The sequence below is a fragment of the Bombina bombina genome, chromosome 1 (genome assembly GCF_027579735.1).
Source record: "Bombina bombina isolate aBomBom1 chromosome 1, aBomBom1.pri, whole genome shotgun sequence".
In the NCBI taxonomy this organism is placed as follows: Eukaryota; Metazoa; Chordata; class Amphibia; order Anura; family Bombinatoridae; genus Bombina; species Bombina bombina.
The window spans coordinates 1,549,051,292-1,549,069,091 of NC_069499.1; the positions used below are offsets into that span (position 1 = coordinate 1,549,051,292).

At 42.3% G+C, this 17,800-nt stretch overlaps 1 protein-coding gene across 1 annotated transcript in view; it reads right to left on the reverse strand.

Annotated features, from left to right (window-relative positions):
• Positions 1–2,538: 2,538 nt before the first annotated feature.
• The window catches only part of GGA3 (golgi associated, gamma adaptin ear containing, ARF binding protein 3), a 173,585-nt gene continuing 158,323 nt past the window's right edge, over positions 2,539–17,800 (reverse strand). Inside the window, exon 17 of the mRNA XM_053708918.1 lies at positions 2,539–3,075. Coding sequence (XP_053564893.1) covers positions 2,965–3,075 — 111 coding nt within the window. The 3' untranslated portion in view covers positions 2,539–2,964. The remainder of the gene's footprint in view (positions 3,076–17,800) is intronic.

Below are 17,800 nucleotides of genomic sequence, written 5' to 3' on the forward strand. Positions count from 1 at the left end.
GAATGAAGAAAATTTGATAATGGGAGTAAATTAGAAAGTTGCTTAAAATTGCATTCTCTATCTGAATCATGAAAGAAAAATATTGGGTTCAGTGTCCCTTTAACAAAGGATCTGAATTCACAGGTTTAATAAACACATACCTTGTGCAAAAATATAAAAATAAAATATAAATAAAGCTTCATATTTAGAGTGACAATATATGATTCATAATCGGTTGGCATACAGCTTGATACCACCTGGAGATCAGTAGAAACTGCCCAGAAATCTTTTGTACCATTCTTGCCAAACATCTTGAATACCAAAATAATTGGAAAGATAAAGTGTACTGTCCCAATTTAGATTGTTAGCTCTTAGGAAGCAAGACCCTTTTACTATTATATGAATTTGTCTTGTTTTTGTGTCATTATAACAAAAATATGATTCATAACTGGTAGGTTAACAGCCCATCAACCCATATGAAGGAACAGGGGAGAGATGTACTTTGTATAGGTCTGAGGAAAAACTGCTTCTTTCCAAGATATATTAAAGGGACTCTGAACCCAATTTTTTTTCTTTAATGATTTAGATAAAGCATTCAATTTTAAGCAACTTTCTAATTTACTCCTATGATCAAATTTTCTTCGTTCTCTTGGTATCTTTACTTGAAAAGCCAGCCCATCTTTGGTTCAGCACCTGGGTAGCACTTGCTGATTGGTGTATTAATGTAGCCACCAATAAGCAAGAGCTATCCAGGGTTCTCAACCAAAAATGGGCCGGCTCCTATGCTTACATTCTTGCTTTTTCAAATAAAGATACCAAGAGAACAAAAAAAAATATAATAGATCATTAGAAAGTTGCTTAAAATTGCATGCTCTGAGTCATGAAATTAAAAAATTGGGTTCAATATCATTTTAAGGCTTTGTAAGCAAACACATGGAAATAATAAGCCAACACAACTACAGTATAGAAGTAAAAAAAGGAAATTAGTCTTCAAGATTCCCATAGAAGCTTCTGTGTAAAACACAAGGGCTAGATCCGGCCTGTGCAAAAGAACTTCCTTTTCAATCTACAGTGATAGGAGGAGACTCAAATATTCAGAGAATTGGGAAAGGAAACATCTATTTTACACAGAATGAATCCGCGCATAACCGGAAACAAAGCACGAATAAAACTTTCACGGAAAGAGTAAGTGAATACGTAGAACAATAATAATAAAGATGACTTAGAATGAAAACAAACGTATAAGCTAAAGGCATGACCAGGACGCCAGACGACATTTCCCTGCCTGCTATTGCAATGATCTACTACTGCCAAATAGGTCAAAACAGAACAAAAGATGAGAGGAAAGAATATATAGGGGATATGAATGTTCCCCAAAGTTCAACTTAAATACAGGTGATACCACTCCAGAAGTAATTATTCCCATGTTTAAAAAATTCTACACATGTACGAGAGTTTAGTGAACATTTAAATATACATAGATGGTTTGAAGCAGCTATTTAGTCATTAAAGGGATATGAAACATGATTCAGATACAGCAGCAGTTTTAAGTAACTTTTTTATTTACTCCTTTCATCAATTTTTCTTGGTTCTCTTGGTATCTTTATTTTAAAAATTAGGAATGTAAGCTTAGGAGCGGACCCATTTTTGGTCCAGCACCCTGGGTAGTGCTTGCTGATTGATGACTACATTTAGCCACCGATCAGCAAATTCTACCCAGGTGCTAAACCAAAAATGGGCCCTCTCAAGTTTTACATTCCTGCTTTTCAAGTAAAGATACCAAGAGAATGAAGAAAAATTGATAAAAAAAAAAAAGTGTAAATTAGAAAGTTGCTTAAAAATGCTGCACTATCAGAATCATTAAAGAAAAATGGGGTTTTCATATCCCTTTAAATGAACTATTTCCTTTATTTTGTTTTTGTTCTGAAATGATTACCATTGCTGACGATTCTCACAAAACCAGAAAAATCACTTTCCAGCTGCAAATTAAATAAAGGCAGCATCTGGCAAGACAGTTTAATACTGTTTATACAATGTAACAAATACTCTGGAGTGTGTTCCGGCCAGCTTAGCTCCTTCTCCTTCCTTTATTTGTCTCATATATATATACACACACACACATACACACCTCCTAAGCAGAGCTCAAAACTTCACGTTGTAGAGGAAAAGGTCATTACTGGAAGCAAACTTTCAATACCTTTTAAAAACTATTAACAGGTATGATATTTAAAGGCACACATTCCTCACAGTAACTCTTTAATTTGTAGGAGGATCTTAAATGTATGCCAGTCCCACAGGCCTTCTTTTCTCAATATCTAATCTTCCCTATGAGAAACCTGATCAGACCCAAACAACTTACACCTGCTATAGACAATTGTCACTGCATTACTGATACACTTCATCTGTCATTGCCCCTAAGCTTAACAAGACTGCTGCGTGACAACTTGTCTACAGTGCCTCTTGTACTAAAAATCTGTTTTGGTCCCAGTAGTTGGCTAAAGCAAATGATGTGTCCTTAAAAGTAGCAGTCTGTAACGTTATGCTCTGGAATGAGAAAGATTTAAAGTGCTAAGAGGCCAGTTATTTATTGGTGGACACAACCGCACAGTCCTCGTTTTTTTACAAGCTACAAAGAAAAAAATAAAAATAAATTAATTGCAATAATACTAACCACTTGAGAAACTAACCAGCTGACAATGACCAGCTTGCTGCTCAGTTGTGGTGGTAAAGTTGGAACTGTAGGGTTGTTCATTACGTGTGTTAACCCCTTTACTACCTGACACACAGGTTCTTAGACATGAACTATACAGGTCCTGGACCCTCCCAAACAGAGACGAGTCCTCTTAGTGGATAAAGTGCTGTGGGGCTCTCTGTCACACCTTGTGAGTCACTTCTTCTCAGCAGATACTCGTGAAGTTGACAGGATGTGTAAACAATCAAAATTTTACAGTGGAGTCATCCCCCTGTCCACGTCACAGTCTGAGGTCATAGCTTCCCCCATTTCTCAGGCTCTGGAAACTGGTCCACCTCTCCTACTTCTGTGTTGGCCTCTTCCCCCAGCATGAAGGACAATTTGTATCTGAGCCGGACCTTCTCCTGAAGCAGAAAAAAACACTTTGTTATCACTGTCACTAAAGTGATAATAAATAAGTAACAAGTAAATTCTCAGAATAGCATTTTCACTTTAGCTTCTTCAACTTCAAAATGGCAGGACAAATTAAATCTTAACATAAGGATATTTAATCCCAATATAGAAGTTAGAAATAGCTGCAAACTCTCTTTTATATATATATATATATATATATATATATATATATATATATATATATATATATATATATATATATATATATATATATATATATATATATATATATATATGTAAAAAATAAATAAATCAGGAAATAAATAGCAAACACATGACATTGGCTTAGGGTGTCTTGTAAACATACTTATATGCAAATAAGGGTGGGCAGTTAAGGTGAAAAAACAAAATGTATGCTTTTACCTGATAAATTAATTTCTTTCATAATGGTGAGAGTCCATGAGTCATTAATTTGTGTAATTAATTTGTGTGAATATTCCCCTCCTGACCACTAGAAGGAGGCAAAAGATACACCAGAGCTTTGAATCCCTCCCACTTACCATGATCCTCAGTCATATATATAGACAAGGAAAACAGAAAGGCAAAAAAGATAAAACAGGGCAAAGAAGTGCAAATAAAAGTACTGCCGTAACCTTAAGAAAAAGAATAGACCCTCTCCATTATGAAAAACAAAATATTTTAATCGGGTGAGCATACATTTTCTCTTTTCATCAGATGGTGAGAGTCCACGAGTCAAGTGTTGAAATCAATACCCAAGTCATGGAATCCACAAGACCACCGTGAATAGTGGGGGCAGCGTTACTATTCAGGCACTATGGACCGCAGAACTTTCCTGCCAAAAGCAACCTAAGAAGTAGCATACACATCGAAGTGTGTAAAGACAACCAAGTAGCTGCCTTACAAATCTTATCAATAGAAGCCTCATTACGAAAGTAGCAGCAACTGCTCTAGTGGAAAGAGCAGTAACGCATTCAGGGGGAGTAATCCCCACAACCAAACAAGCCTTGCGAATTAAGGCTTTAAGCCAAGGTGCTAAAGTAGCAACTGGAGATTTATGGCCTTTTTGAGGCCCAGAAAAATGAACAAAAAGAGAAGAAAAAAAGTCTGAAATATTTTGTGGCTTCCCCATTAATATTTGAGAGTTTTTACAACATCCAAGTTGTGGAGAAGATGCACCTTAGAATTCTGGACAAAAAGAAAGAACAACAATTTCTTCTGTTAAGTGTGATCAGTCCACGGGTCATCATTACTTCTGGGATATTACTCCTCCCCAACAGGAAGTGCAAGAGGATTCACCCAGCAGAGCTGCATATAGCTCCTCCCCTCTACGTCACTCCCAGTCATTCTCTTGCACCCAACGACTAGATAGGATGTGTGAGAGGACTATGGTGATTATACTTAGTTTTATATCTTCAATCAAAAGTTTATTATTTTATAATAGCACCGGAGTGTGTTATTACCTCTCTGGCAGAGTTTGAAGAAGAATCTACCAGAGTTTTTTACTATGATTTTAGCCGGAGTAGTTAAGATCATATTGCTGTTTCTCGGCCATCTGAGGAGAGGTAAACTTCAGATCAGGGGACAGCGGGCAGATTAATCTGCAAAGAGGTATGTAGCAGCTTTTATTTTCTGACAATGGAATATCCTGCCATACCGATATAATGTCATGTATGTATATTTTACACTTCAGTATTCTGGGGAATGGTACTTCACTGGAATTACACTGTGTACATAAAACCTTTTAGCCTATTTTGCAGGGACTAGCAACATGCTTTTTAATAACTCTTAATTTATGTTAAACGTTTTTGCTGGAATGTAAAATCGTTTTCATTTTCTGAGGTACTGAGTGAATAAATGTTTGGGCACTATTTTTCCACTTGGCAGTTGCTTGATCTAATTTCTGACAGTTTCTGATCTCTCTCACTGTTGTGTGTGAGGGAGAGGGGCCGTTTTTTTGGCGCTTTTGCTACGCATCAAAAAATTTCAGTCAGCAGCTCATTGTATTTCCTGCATGATCCGGTTCATCTCTACAGAACTCAGGGGTCTTCAAAACTTGTTTTGAGGGAGGTAATTCTCACAGCAGAGCTGTGAGATTGTAGTTGACTGTGATAAAAAAAAAAAAAATGTTTATTCTGTAATTTTTTTTCTGCTATCAGAGTTAGTTGTCTTTTGCTAATGGGAACAAACCTTTGCTAAAGTTGTGTTGTTTACAAGGATTGATGCTATAACTGTTTCAGTTTATTAATTTTCAACTGTCATAAATCTTCTGTGCTTCTTATAGGCACAGTACGTTTTCATAATATTTTACTAGAATTGTATTCCAAGTTGCAAGTTTATTTGCTAGTGTGTTAAACATGTCTGATTCAGAGGAAGATACCTGTGTTATTTGTTCCAATGCCAAAGTGGAGCCCAATAGAAATTTATGTACTAACTGTATTGATGCTACTTTAAATAAAAGTCAATCTGTACAAATTGAACAAATTTCACCAAACAGCGAGGGGAGAGTTATGCCGACTAACTCTCCTCACGTGTCAGTACCTGCATCTCCCGCTCGGGAGGTGCGCGATATTGTGGCGCCCAGTACATCTGGGCGGCCATTACAGATAACATTACAAGATATGGCTACTGTTATGACTGAAGTTTTGGCTAGATTACCAGAACTAAGAGGCAAGCGTGATCACTCTGGGGTGAGAACAGAGTGCGCTGATAATACTAGGGCCATGTCAGATACTGCGTCACAACTTGCAGAACATGAGGACGGAGAGCTTCATTCTGCGGCTGACGGTTCTGATCCAAACAGATTGGATTCAGATATTTCAAATTTTAAATTTAAGCTGGAGAACCTCCGTGTATTACTAGGGGAGGTGTTAGCGGCTCTGAATGATTGTAACACAGTTGCAATACCAGAGAAAATGTGTAGGTTGGATAAATATTTTGCGGTACCAACGAGTACCGACATTTTTCCTATACCTAAAAGACTAACTGAAATTATTACTAAAGAGTGGGATAGACCCGGTGTACCGTTCTCACCCCCTCCGATATTTAGAAAAATGTTTCCAATAGACGCCACCACACGGGACTTATGGCAGACGGTCCCTAAGGTGGAGGGAGCAGTTTCTACTTTAGCTAAGCGTACCACTATCCCGGTGGAGTATCGATAGCTGTGCCTTTTCAGATCCAATGGATAAAAAGTTAGAGGGTTACCTTAAGAAAATGTTTGTTCAACAAGGTTTTATATTGCAACCCCTTGCATGCATTGCGCCGGTCACGGCTGCGGCGGCATTCTGGTTTGAGTCGCTGGAAGAGACCATTAATTCAGCTACTCTGGATGACATTACGGACAAGCTTAGAGTCCTTAAACTAGCTAATTCATTCATTTCGGAGGCCGTAGTACATTTAACTAAACTTACGGCTAAGAATTCAGGATTCGCCATTCAGGCACGCAGAGCACTGTGGCTAAAATCCTGGTCAGCTGATGTTACTTCTAAGTCTAAATTACTTAATATACCTTTTAAAGGGCAGACCTTATTTGGGCCTGGTTTGAAAGAAATTATCGCTGACATTACAGGAGGTAAAGGCCACGCCCTGCCTCAAGACAGGGCCAAACCTAAGGCCAGACAGTCTAATTTTCGTTCCTTTCGGAATTTCAAAGCAGGAGCAGCATCAACTTCCTCTGCTCCAAAGCAAGAAGGATCTGTTGCTCGCTACAGACAAGGCTGGAGACCTAACCAGTCTTGGAACAAGGGCAAGCAGGCCAGGAAACCTGCTGCTGCCCCTAAAACAGCATGAATTGAGGGCCCCCGATCCGGGATCGGATCTAGTGGGGGGCAGACTTTCTCTCTTCGCCCAGGCTTGGGCAAGAGATGTCCAGGATCCCTGGGCGCTAGAGATAATATCTCAGGGATACCTTCTGGACTTCAAATACTCTCCTCCAAGAGAGAGATTTCATCTGTCAAGGTTGTCATCAAACCAAACAAAGAAAGAGGCGTTTCTACGCTGCGTACAAGAGCTTTTGTTAATGGGAGTAATCCATCCAGTTCCACGGTCGGAACAGGGACAAGGGTTTTACTCAAATCTGTTTGTGGTCCCCAAAAAAGAGGGAACTTTCAGACCAATCCTGGACTTAAAGATCCTAAACAAATTCCTAAGAGTTCCATCGTTCAAGATGGAGACTATTCGGACAATTTTACCCATGATCCAAAAGGGTCAGTACATGACCACAGTGGATTTAAAGGATGCTTACCTTCACATACCGATTCACAAAGATCATTACCGGTACCTAAGGTTTGCCTTCCTAGACAGGCATTACCAGTTTGTAGCTCTTCCATTCGGATTGGCTACAGCTCCAAGAATCTTCACAAAGGTTCTGGGTGCTCTTCTGGCGGTACTAAGACCGCGGGGAATCTCGGTAGCTCCGTACCTAGACGACATTCTGATACAAGCTTCAAGCTTTCAAACTGCCAAGTCTCATACAGAGTTAGTACTGGCATTTCTAAGGTCACATGGATGGAAGGTGAACGAAAAGAAAAGTTCACTCGTTCCACTCACAAGAGTTCCCTTTCTGGGGACTCTTATAGATTCTGTAGAAATGAAGATTTACCCGACAGAAGACAGGTTAACAAGACTTCAAAGTGCTTGCCGCACCCTTCATTCCATTCAACAACCGTCAGTGGCTCAATGCATGGAGGTAATCGGCTTGATGGTAGCGGCAATGGACATAGTACCCTTTGCACGCTTACACCTCAGACCACTGCAACTGTGCATGCTAAGTCAGTGGAATGGGGATTACTCAGACTTGTCCCCTTCTCTGAATCTGGATCAAGAGACCAGAAATTCTCTTCTATGGTGGCTTTCTCGGCCACATCTGTCCAGGGGGATGCCATTCAGCAGGCCAGACTGGACAATTGTAACAACAGACGCCAGCCTTCTAGGTTGGGGTGCCGTCTGGAATTCTCTGAAGGCTCAGGGACAATGGAGTCAGGAGGAGAGTCTCCTACCAATAAACATTCTGGAATTGAGAGCAGTTCTCAATGCCCTCCTGGCTTGGCCCCAGTTGATAACTCGGGGGTTCATCAGGTTTCAGTCGGACAACATCACGACTGTAGCTTACATCAACCATCAGGGAGGGACAAGAAGCTCCCTAGCAATGATGGAAGTAACAAAGATAATTCGCTGGGCAGAGTTTCACTCTTGCCACCTGTCAGCAATCCACATCCCGGGAGTGGAGAACTGGGAGGCGGATTTCTTAAGTCGTCAGACTTTTCATCCGGGGGAGTGGGAACTTCATCCGGAGGTCTTTGCCCAAATACTTCATCAGTGGGGCAAACCAGAGATAGATCTCATGGCGTCTCGACAGAACGCCAAGCTTCCTCGTTACGGGTCCAGATCCAGGGATCCAGGAGCAGTCCTGATAGATGCCCTGACAGCACCTTGGGACTTCAGGATGGCTTACGTGTTTCCACCCTTCCCGATGCTTCCTCGATTGATTGCCAGAATCAAACAGGAGAGAGCATCAGTTATTCTAATAGCACCTGCATGGCCACGCAGGACTTGGTATGCAGACCTGGTGGACATGTCATCCTGTCCACCTTGGTCTCTACCTCTGAAACAGGACCTTCTGATACAGGGTCCTTTCAAACATCAAAATCTAACTTCTCTGAAGCTGACTGCTTGGAAATTGAACGCTTGATTTTATCAAAACGTGGTTTTTCTGAGTCAGTTATTGATACCCTAATACAGGCTAGGAAGCCTGTTACCAGAAGGATTTACCATAAGATATGGCGTAAATACCTATATTGGTGCGAATCCAAAGGTTACTCTTGGAGTAAGGTTAGGATTCCTAGGATATTGTCTTTTCTACAAGAAGGTTTAGAAAAGGGTTTATCTGCTAGTTCATTAAAGGGACAGATCTCAGCTCTGTCCATTCTGTTGCACAAACGTCTGTCAGAAGTTCCAGACGTTCAGGCTTTTTGTCAGGCTTTGGCCAGGATTAAGCCTGTGTTTAAAACTGTTGCTCCGCCATGGAGTTTAAACCTTGTTCTTAACGTTTTACAAGGCGTTCCGTTTGAACCCCTTCATTCCATTGATATAAAGTTGTTATCCTGGAAAGTTTTATTTTTAATGGCTATTTCCTCGGCTCGAAGAGTCTCTGAGTTATCAGCCCTACATTGTGATTCTCCTTATTTGATTTTTCATTCGGATAAGGTAGTTCTGCGTACTAAACCTGGGTTCTTACCTAAGGTAGTCACTAACAGGAATATCAATCAAGAGATTGTTGTTCCTTCTTTGTGTCCAAATCCTTCTTCGAAGAAGGAACGTCTTCTGCACAATCTGGATGTAGTTCGTGCCCTAAAGTTTTATTTACAGGCAACTAAGGAATTTCGACAAACGTCTTCCCTGTTTGTCGTTTACTCTGGTCAGAGGAGAGGTCAAAAGGCTTCTGCTACCTCTCTTTCTTTCTGGCTTCGTAGCATAATTCGTTTAGCCTATGAGACTGCTGGACAGCAGCCTCCTGAAAGAATTACAGCTCATTCTACTAGAGCTGTGGCTTCCACTTGGGCCTTTAAGAATGAGGCCTCTGTTGAACAGATTTGCAAGGCTGCAACTTGGTCTTCGCTTCATACTTTTTCCAAATTTTACAAATTTGACACTTTTGCTTCCTCGGAGGCTATTTTTGGGAGAAAGGTTCTTCAGGCAGTGGTTCCTTCTGTATAAAGAGCCTGCCTATCCCTCCCGTCATCCGTGTACTTTTGCTTTGGTATTGGTATCCCAGAAGTAATGATGACCCGTGGACTGATCACACTTAACAGAAGAAAACATAATTTATGCTTACCTGATAAATTCCTTTCTTCTGTAGTGTGATCAGTCCACGGCCCGCCCTGTTTTTTAAGGCAGGTAAATATTTTTTAAATTATACTCCAGTCACCACTTCACCCTTGGCTTCTCCTTTCTCGTTGGTCCTTGGTCGAATGACTGGGAGTGACGTAGAGGGGAGGAGCTATATGCAGCTCTGCTGGGTGAATCCTCTTGCACTTCCTGTTGGGGAGGAGTAATATCCCAGAAGTAATGATGACCCGTGGACTGATCACACTACAGAAGAAAGGAATTTATCAGGTAAGCATAAATTATGTTTTCCTGATTGATAGTATCTTTAGATTCCGCCTTAAGAAGAAAAGAATAGCTTGGCAAAGAACAGCCTTATTCTGATGAAAAGTCAGAAAAAGGAAATTTATGCTTACCTGATAAATTTGTTTCATTTTAGACACGATGAGTCCACGGATTTCATCCTTACTTGTGGGATATTCACCTCCTGGTCAGCAGGAGGAGGCAAAGAGCACCACAGCAGAGCTGCTATATATAGCTCCTCCCTTCCCTCCCACTCCAGTCATTCGACCGAAGTTAGGAAGAGAAAGGAAAAGCCAAGGTGCAGAGGTGTCTGAAGTTTACAAAAATTAAGAACCTGTCACAGAAAACAGGGCGGGCCATGGACTCATTGTGTCTAAAAAGAAACAAATTTATCAGGTAAGCATAAATTTCCTTTTCTTTTTAAAGACACGATGAGTCCACAGATTTCATCCTTACTTGTGGGACACAATACCAAAGCTAGAGTACACGGATGATAAGGGAGGGACAAGACAGGGACCCTAAACGGAAGACACCACTGCTTGAAAAACCTTTCTCCCAAAAACAGCCTCAACCGAGACAAAAGTATCAAATTTGAAAAAATGAGAAGAGAGGACCAAGTTCTACAGAAGCTTCATGTTGAAATGCTCATGAGGAAGCAACAGCCCTAGCGGAATGAGCCGTAACTTTTTCAGGAGGCTGCTGTTCAGCAGTCTCATATGCAAAGCGGATAATACTCTTCAACCAAAAAGAAAGAGAGTTAGCCGTAGCTTTCTGACCCCTACGTTTTCCAGAAAAAAACTACAAACAGAAAAGAAGACTGACGAAAGTCTTCAGTCGCTTGTAAGTAAAACTTCAAAGCACTGAATACGTCCAAATTATGTAGAAGTCTCTCCTTCTGAGAAGGATTAGGACGCAAGGAAGGAACAACAATCTCCTGATTAATATTCCTGTTTGAAACAACCCTAGTAAGGAACCCTAGATTAGAACGCAAAACAACAATGAAAATAAGGTAAGGAGAATTGGATTATAATGCCGAAAGTTCAGACACTCTTCGAGCTGAAGAAACAGCAACAAGAAATAAAAACTTTCCAAGATAGCAATATCTAAGGAATGCATAGGCTCACACTGAACCCTGTGAAGAACTTTAAGAACTAAATTCAGACTCCTTGGAGGAGTAATTGGATTAAACACAGACCTGATCCTAACCAAAGCCTGACAAAAGGATTGAACGTCTGGAACATCCGCCAGACATTTGTGCAACAAAAAAGATAAGGCAGAGATCTGACCCTTTAGGGAACCTGCCGATAAACCCTTCTCCAATCCTTCTTGAAGAAAAGACAAAATTCTGGGAATCCTAACTCCACTCCATGAGTAGTTTTTGGATTCACACCAATAAAGATATTTAGGCCATATCTAATGGTAAACCATTCTAGTTACAGGCTTACGCGCCTAATTCAAGGTCTCTATGACCGAATCAGAAAAACCCTGCTTGGATAAAATTAAGCGTTCAATCTCCAAGCAGTCAGCTTCAGAGAAACTAGATCTGACAAAGGAAGGACCCTTGAATGAGAAGGTCTTTCCTCAACTGAAGTTTCCAAGGTGGCAAAGATGACATTTCCACCAGATCTGCACACCAAATCCTGCAAGGCCACGCAATGAGGATCACTGAGCCCTCTCCTGTTTGATTCGAGCAATGACTCGAGGAAGAAGCCAAACGGAGGAAAATAAGTATGCAAGATAGAAAAACCAAGGAACCGCCAGAGCATCTATCAGTTCTGCCTGAGGACCCCTAGACCTCGACCCATATCTCGGGAGCTTGGCATTCTGACGAAATTGCCGTCACTATCAGCCCAGATACCTCTATGCACTGAGCCACTGAAGGCCAAGGAATGGACTCAACGACTAAACAAGTATAACTGAACGAACGATCCCTCAGATGGCCACTAACCTAAATAAAGCCAACGGAACTAGCACTGCACCTACCCTCCATATCCCCTAATGTGTAAGGAGAAACCTCCCAGATGGCTAAAAGTAAGATAAGCCTTTGGGAGCTGCAAATGTGCTAGATTATAGTAAAAACAGAGCCACTTCCCCGCGTCCTCCAGTGTCTGCATGTCCTGCCAGATAAACTGTCCCCCTCCCTCTTAGGGCCAGAATTATCTAGTGTCCAATGTAGGGTATATAGTGTGGTAAACTTTCCCTCTTTCCCTGCAGCATATCCTTTAGCAGAAAAAAGAATTTAGCACTTACCTCAGAAATCTGCCCGGTAGGAGGGCAGCCCACCCAGTTTGCGAGGTCCTCATCCTCACATTGGCCTGTGGAACAGAAAAAGTACTGAGTATATTCTCTTCCCTCAGACTTTCACAAGCAGGGCAGCAAATCATGTATGGGAGGCGCAGTGAGAATTATGTCCCACAAGTTCCCATTGCTTTAAAGCCACCAAAAGCTCTACTGTAGAGACTGATATGGACTACGGCTACACCCTAGAGCAAAGCAGCACTCTCTGGCACTACTTTAAAAATAAAAAAACTCTTTTCTAACACCTCACTTTACCTCTTCCTATCACTAATGTAGGCAAAGAGAATGACTGGAGTGGGAGGGAAGAGAGGAGCTATATATAGCAGCTCTGCTGTGGTGCCCTTTGCCTCCTCCTGCTGACCAGGAGGTGAATATCCCACAAGTAAGGATGAAATCCGTGGACTCATCGTGTCTTTAAAAAGAAAAGATGTTTGCATGGCAAAGCTAAAAGCTCAGAGACCCTTCTAGCCAAAAAAAATAGCTAGAATAAAAAAAAACAGAATTTATGTTTACCTGATAAATTACTTTCTCCAACGGTGTGTCCGGTCCACGGCGTCATCCTTACTTGTGGGATATTCTCTTCCCCAACAGGAAATGGCAAAGAGCCCAGCAAAGCTGGTCACATGATCCCTCCTAGGCTCCGCCTACCCCAGTCATTCGACCGACGTTAAGGAGGAATATTTGCATAGGAGAAACCATATGGTACCGTGGTGACTGTAGTTAAAGAAAATAAATTATCAGACCTGATTAAAAAAACCAGGGCGGGCCGTGGACCGGACACACCGTTGGAGAAAGTAATTTATCAGGTAAACATAAATTCTGTTTTCTCCAACATAGGTGTGTCCGGTCCACGGCGTCATCCTTACTTGTGGGAACCAATACCAAAGCTTTAGGACACGGATGAAGGGAGGGAGCAAGTCAGGTCACCTAAATGGAAGGCACCACGGCTTGCAAAACCTTTCTCCCAAAAATAGCCTCAGAAGAAGCAAAAGTATCAAACTTGTAAAATTTGGTAAAAGTGTGCAGTGAAGACCAAGTCGCTGCCCTACATATCTGATCAACAGAAGCCTCGTTCTTGAAGGCCCATGTGGAAGCCACAGCCCTAGTGGAATGAGCTGTGATTCTTTCGGGAGGCTGCCGTCCGGCAGTCTCGTAAGCCAATCTGATGATGCTTTTAATCCAAAAAGAGAGAGAGGTAGAAGTTGCTTTTTGACCTCTCCTTTTACCGGAATAAACAACAAACAAGGAAGATGTTTGTCTAAAATCCTTTGTAGCATCTAAATAGAATTTTAGAGCGCGAACAACATCCAAATTGTGCAACAAACGTTCCTTCTTTGAAACTGGTTTCGGACACAGAGAAGGTACGATAATCTCCTGGTTAATGTTTTTGTTAGAAACAACTTTTGGAAGAAAACCAGGTTTAGTACGTAAAACCACCTTATCTGCATGGAACACCAGATAAGGAGGAGAACACTGCAGAGCAGATAATTCTGAAACTCTTCTAGCATAAGAAATTGCAACTAAAAACAAAACTTTCCAAGATAATAACTTAATATCAACGGAATGCAAGGGTTCAAACGGAACCCCCTGAAGAACTGAAAGAACTAAATTGAGACTCCAAGGAGGAGTCAAAGGTTTGTAAACAGGCTTAATTCTAACCAGAGCCTGAACAAAGGCTTGAACATCTGGCACAGCGGCCAGCTTTTTGTGAAGTAACACAGACAAGGCAGAAATCTGTCCCTTCAGGGAACTTGCAGATAATCCTTTTTCCAATCCTTCTTGAAGGAAGGATAGAATCCTAGGAATCTTAACCTTGTCCCAAGGGAATCCTTTAGATTCACACCAACAGATATATTTTTTCCAAATTTTGTGGTAAATCTTTCTAGTTACAGGCTTTCTGGCCTGAACAAGAGTATCGATAACAGAATCTGAGAATCCTCGCTTCGATAAGATCAAGCGTTCAATCTCCAAGCAGTCAGCTGGAGTGAAACCAGATTCGGATGTTCGAACGGACCCTGAACAAGAAGGTCTCGTCTCAAAGGTAGCTTCCAAGGAGGAGCCGATGACATATTCACCAGATCTGCGTACCAAGTCCTGCGTGGCCACGCAGGAGCTATCAAGATCACCGACGCCCTCTCCTGATTGATCCTGGCTACCAGCCTGGGGATGAGAGGAAACGGCGGGAACACATAAGCTAGTTTGAAGGTCCAAGGTGCTACTAGTGCATCCACTAGAGCCGCCTTGGGATCCCTGGATCTGGACCCGTAGCAAGGAACTTTGAAGTTCTGACGAGAGGCCATCAGATCCATGTCTGGAATGCCCCACAGCTGAGTGACTTGGGGAAAGATTTCCGGATGGAGTTCCCACTCCCCCGGATGCAATGTCTGACGACTCAGAAAATCCGCTTCCCAATTTTCCACTCCTGGGATGTGGATAGCAGACAGGTGGCAGGAGTGAGACTCCGCCCATAGAATGATTTTGGTCACTTCTTCCATCGCCAGGGAACTCCTTGTTCCCCCCTGATGGTTGATGTACGCAACAGTTGTCATGTTGTCTGATTGAAACCGTATGAACTTGGCCCTCGCTAGCTGAGGCCAAGCCTTGAGAGCATTGAATATCGCTCTCAGTTCCAGAATATTTATCGGTAGAAGAGATTCTTCCCGAGACCAAAGACCCTGAGCTTTCAGGGATCCCCAGACCGCGCCCCAGCCCATCAGACTGGCGTCGGTCGTGACAATGACCCACTCTGGTCTGCGGAATGTCATCCCTCGTGACAGGTTGTCCAGGGACAGCCCCCAACGGAGTGAGTCTCTGGTCCTCTGATTTACTTGTATCTTCGGAGACAAGTCTGTATAGTCCCCATTCCACTGACTGAGCATGCACAGTTGTAATGGTCTTAGATGAATGCGTGCAAAAGGAACTATGTCCATTGCCGCTACCATCAACCCGATCACTTCCATGCACTGAGCTATGGAAGGAAGAGGAACGGAATGAAGTATCCGACAAGAGTCTAGAAGTTTTGTTTTTCTGGCCTCTGTCAGAAAAATCCTCATTTCTAAGGAGTCTATTATTGTTCCCAAGAAGGGAACCCTTGTTGACGGAGATAGAGAACTCTTTTCCACGTTCACTTTCCATCCGTGCGATCTGAGAAAGGCCAGGACAATGTCCGTGTGAGCCTTTGCTTGAGGAAGGGACGACGCTTGAATCAGAATGTCGTCCAAGTAAGGTACTACAGCAATGCCCCTTGGTCTTAGCACAGCTAGAAGGGACCCTAGTACCTTTGTGAAAATCCTTGGAGCAGTGGCTAATCCGAAAGGAAGCGCCACGAACTGGTAATGTTTGTCCAGGAATGCGAACCTCAGGAACCGATGATGTTCCTTGTGGATAGGAATATGTAGATACGCATCCTTTAAATCCACCGTGGTCATGAATTGACCTTCCTGGATGGAAGGAAGAATAGTTCGAATGGTTTCCATCTTGAACGATGGAACCTTGAGAAACTTGTTTAAGATCTTGAGATCTAAGATTGGTCTGAACGTTCCCTCTTTTTTGGGAACTATAAACAGATTGGAGTAGAACCCCATCCCTTGTTCTCTTAATGGAACGGGATGAATCACTCCCATTTTTAACAGGTCTTCTACACAATGTAAGAATGCCTGTCTTTTTATGTGGTCTGAAGACAACTGAGACCTGTGGAACCTCCCCCTTGGGGGAAGTCCCTTGAATTCCAGAAGATAACCTTGGGAGACTATTTCTAGCGCCCAAGGATCCAGAACATCTCTTGCCCAAGCCTGAGCGAAGAGAGAGAGTCTGCCCCCCACCAGATCCAGTCCCGGATCGGGGGCCAACATTTCATGCTGTCTTGGTAGCAGTGGCAGGTTTCTTGGCCTGCTTTCCCTTGTTCCAGCCTTGCATTGGTCTCCAAGCTGGCTTGGCTTGAGAAGTATTACCCTCTTGCTTAGAGGACGTAGCACTTTGGGCTGGTCCGTTTCTACGAAAGGGACGAAAATTAGGTTTATTCTTTGCCTTGAAAGGCCGATCCTGAGGAAGGGCGTGGCCCTTACCCCCAGTGATATCCGAGATAATCTCTTTCAAGTCAGGGCCAAACAGCGTTTTCCCCTTGAAAGGAATGTTAAGTAACTTGTTCTTGGAAGACGCATCAGCCGACCAAGATTTCAACCAAAGTGCTCTGCGCGCCACAATAGCAAACCCAGAATTCTTAGCCGCTAACCTAGCCAATTGCAAAGTGGCGTCTAGGGTGAAAGAATTAGCCAATTTGAGAGCATTGATTCTGTCCATAATCTCCTCATAAGGAGGAGAATCACTGTCGACCGCCTTTATCAGCTCATCGAACCAGAAACATGCGGCTGTAGCGACAGGGACAATGCATGAAATTGGTTGTAGAAGGTAACCCTGCTGAACAAACATCTTTTTAAGCAAACCTTCTAATTTTTTATCCATAGGATCTTTGAAAGCACAACTATCCTCTATGGGTATAGTGGTGCGTTTGTTTAAAGTGGAAACCGCTCCCTCGACCTTGGGGACTGTCTGCCATAAGTCCTTTCTGGGGTCGACCATAGGAAACAATTTTTTAAATATGGGGGGAGGGACGAAAGGAATACCGGGCCTTTCCCATTCTTTAGTAACAATGTCCGCCACCCGCTTGGGTATAGGAAAAGCTTCTGGGAGCCCCGGCACCTCTAGGAACTTGTCCATTTTACATAGTTTCTCTGGGATGACCAACTTGTCACAATCATCCAGAGTGGATAATACCTCCTTAAGCAGAATGCGGAGATGTTCCAACTTAAATTTAAATGCAATCACATCAGGTTCAGCTTGTTGAGAAATGTTCCCTGAATCAGTAATTTCTCCCTCAGACAAAACCTCCCTGGCCCCATCAGACTGAGTTAGGGGCCCTTCAGAAATATTAATATCAGCGTCGTCATGCTCTTCAGTATCTAAAACAGAGCAGTCGCGCTTACGCTGATAAGTGTTCATTTTGGCTAAAATGTTTTTGACAGAATTATCCATTACAGCCGTTAATTGTTGCATAGTAAGGAGTATTGGCGCGCTAGATGTACTAGGGGCCTCCTGAGTGGGCAAGACTCGTGTAGACGAAGGAGGGAATGATGCAGTACCATGCTTACTCCCCTCACTTGAGGAATCATCTTGGGCATCATTGTCATTGTCACATAAATCACATTTATTTAAATGAATAGGAATTCTGGCTTCCCCACATTCAGAACACAGTCTATCTGGTAGTTCAGACATGTTAAACAGGCATAAACTTGA